The sequence below is a fragment of the Priapulus caudatus genome, unplaced genomic scaffold, assembly GCF_000485595.1.
Source record: "Priapulus caudatus unplaced genomic scaffold, Priapulus_caudatus-5.0.1 Scaffold7376, whole genome shotgun sequence".
In the NCBI taxonomy this organism is placed as follows: Eukaryota; Metazoa; Priapulida; class Priapulimorpha; order Priapulimorphida; family Priapulidae; genus Priapulus; species Priapulus caudatus.
This window is the reverse complement of record NW_014584437.1, coordinates 2,998-4,964: the sequence shown is the minus strand read 5'-3', so window position 1 is coordinate 4,964 and position 1,967 is coordinate 2,998. Positions and strand designations below refer to the sequence as shown.

The 1,967-nt window shown below is 49.9% G+C and overlaps 1 protein-coding gene across 1 annotated transcript in view; it reads right to left on the bottom strand.

Moving 5' to 3' along the window:
- Positions 1-6: 6 nt before the first annotated feature.
- Positions 7-1,967, bottom strand: part of LOC106820133 — a 4,170-nt gene continuing 2,209 nt past the window's right edge. Inside the window, exons 3-4 of the mRNA XM_014824681.1 lie at positions 1,612-1,630; positions 7-312 (exon numbers count right to left, since the gene is read on the bottom strand). Coding sequence (XP_014680167.1) covers positions 125-312; positions 1,612-1,630 — 207 coding nt within the window. The 3' untranslated portion in view covers positions 7-124. The remainder of the gene's footprint in view (positions 313-1,611; positions 1,631-1,967) is intronic.

The window sequence follows — 1,967 nt, the reverse complement described above, 5'->3', positions numbered from 1 at the left end:
CCCCGGGAACTATCCGGAAAACTGCAAACCATCCGGAACCAGCCGTCGCTAGTGACGAATTATCGAATCGACGCAGCATCGGAGTACCGTTGACGCCGTCGCCGCGGCGACGACTCACGCGCGCTCAAACCTCCGTCTCCCTGGCGACGACCGTTCGCTTCTTGGAAGGCTTGTCTCGACGGCCCGCCCCCGCGTCTGCGTGGGAGGGGTTGGGGGAGGGGTCCGATGCGGAGGGGGCGGTGGCCGGTTGTTGCTCCACCCACGCTCGCAGCTCTGCAGACGTCGCCGAGTTCAGGAGTTTCTCGATCGCTGNCCTAATTATGCTATTTCTATCACCCACATCTTAAGTAAAATTCACAATCAGACATAGAACTATAAAACATCTATTGAATATGCTATTCCTGATACATCGTCTTAGTTAACATTTATTGTCCGTGCACATACATGCCAAAATTTACGATCCGACAGAGAGAGCCAGCTGCCACTAAAAAAATAAGTAAATAAAAAGTAATTAAAAGCACGTCATTAATTAAGAAAACTGCACCCAGCTGCCACTAGTAACGCACCACATCTGAATCAGGATTTTTAGAAAATCATCACATTAAGAAGTCAGTCCTTAAGTAGACAGTCAGTACTGCTCATAGGGTCTAATGAGATCCTTGAGGTAATAAAAAACCGAAGATAACAAAAAAAGCAGAAGAGCAGTCGTAGGCTTCATAGGGTTATGTCCCAGAGTACTGCCGAAATCTAGCCGCTGGGTAAGGCGGTCGGTTACGGAATTGTACCTGGTAACTATCTAGGCTGATATGGTTAGGGTTAGGGTTGGGTTAGGGAGTAGGCGTAGGCGACTCCTAGACTCGTTATAGTGGAGTAGAACGAGGTAGAGTCGGGGCATAATTAGATAGTCGCACGGGTGCGGTTCTGTATGATCCGGACTGTACCAGTGGTAGCGTTCGGCAGTACCTGGGCATAGACCCTCTCACAGCACAGCTAAACCCACATCTGGGCTGCATCGAGCGAAAAAAATCACGCCTCTTTGGTTGCTATTTTTTCGATGTACACATATCACATTATCGAGTCGTGTTTTTCTGTCGATCCGCCCACCTAATGACCTTTGCTCTGCCTCTGAACAGACGAGACGGAAAACAGAACAATATTGAAAAGCAGAGAGGGCAGCCCTTCGCGGGCGCATGTCGAGAAACTCTATGTGTGTTACGCGACTCGCGAACATCGCGGAATTTTTGCGAGGCCTCCGGAATTTTGGGGGCCCCCGGAATTATCCGGATTTCGGAGCCCCCGGAACTATCCGGAATACTGCAACGCATCCGGTAACGACATCGTAGTGGATGATTATGAAGTCGACGAGCTCGAGTAACTGCGTTGACGCGTTGCGGGGAGCGACGTCCGGCGCCTCACACTCCGTCTCCCATGGGGACCGTTAGCTTCTTGGCAGGTTGTCTAGACGGCGCCGGGCGTGCTGCGTCGGAGGGTTGGGGGAGGGGTGCGGTGCGGCAGGGGGGTGGTCGTATGTTGCTCCATCACGTCGAAGCTAGGCAGAGCGTCGGCTGAGTTTCAGGGAGTCTCTCGAATCGTGCCTAGCTCACTGCTGTGCCAGCTCCACCTGCTTGTCCTGAAACAACGCCGACGGAGACGTGCCGATAAACAGCGCCACCTACTGGCCTTACCGCGAAGTATAAGTATAAATCTAACGATTTTTTCTCGATGGAAACGTTCTTTATAGACAGGTGGCTATTTATAGAGGTGTCCGTGATGCGAGCGTGATCGTACGTGCTTTCCTTATTTTCTCGAACAAAAATAAACTTCTGTTAGAGTAGCTACCATTTCTATCAACCTGCCATCACGTGTTTCTGTTATCTACGGTACTATTTCTATTACTACGTCAGTATTTCTACATGTACATATATACATGTGTGTATTTAGGTACATGTATTTTTACATGTACATGT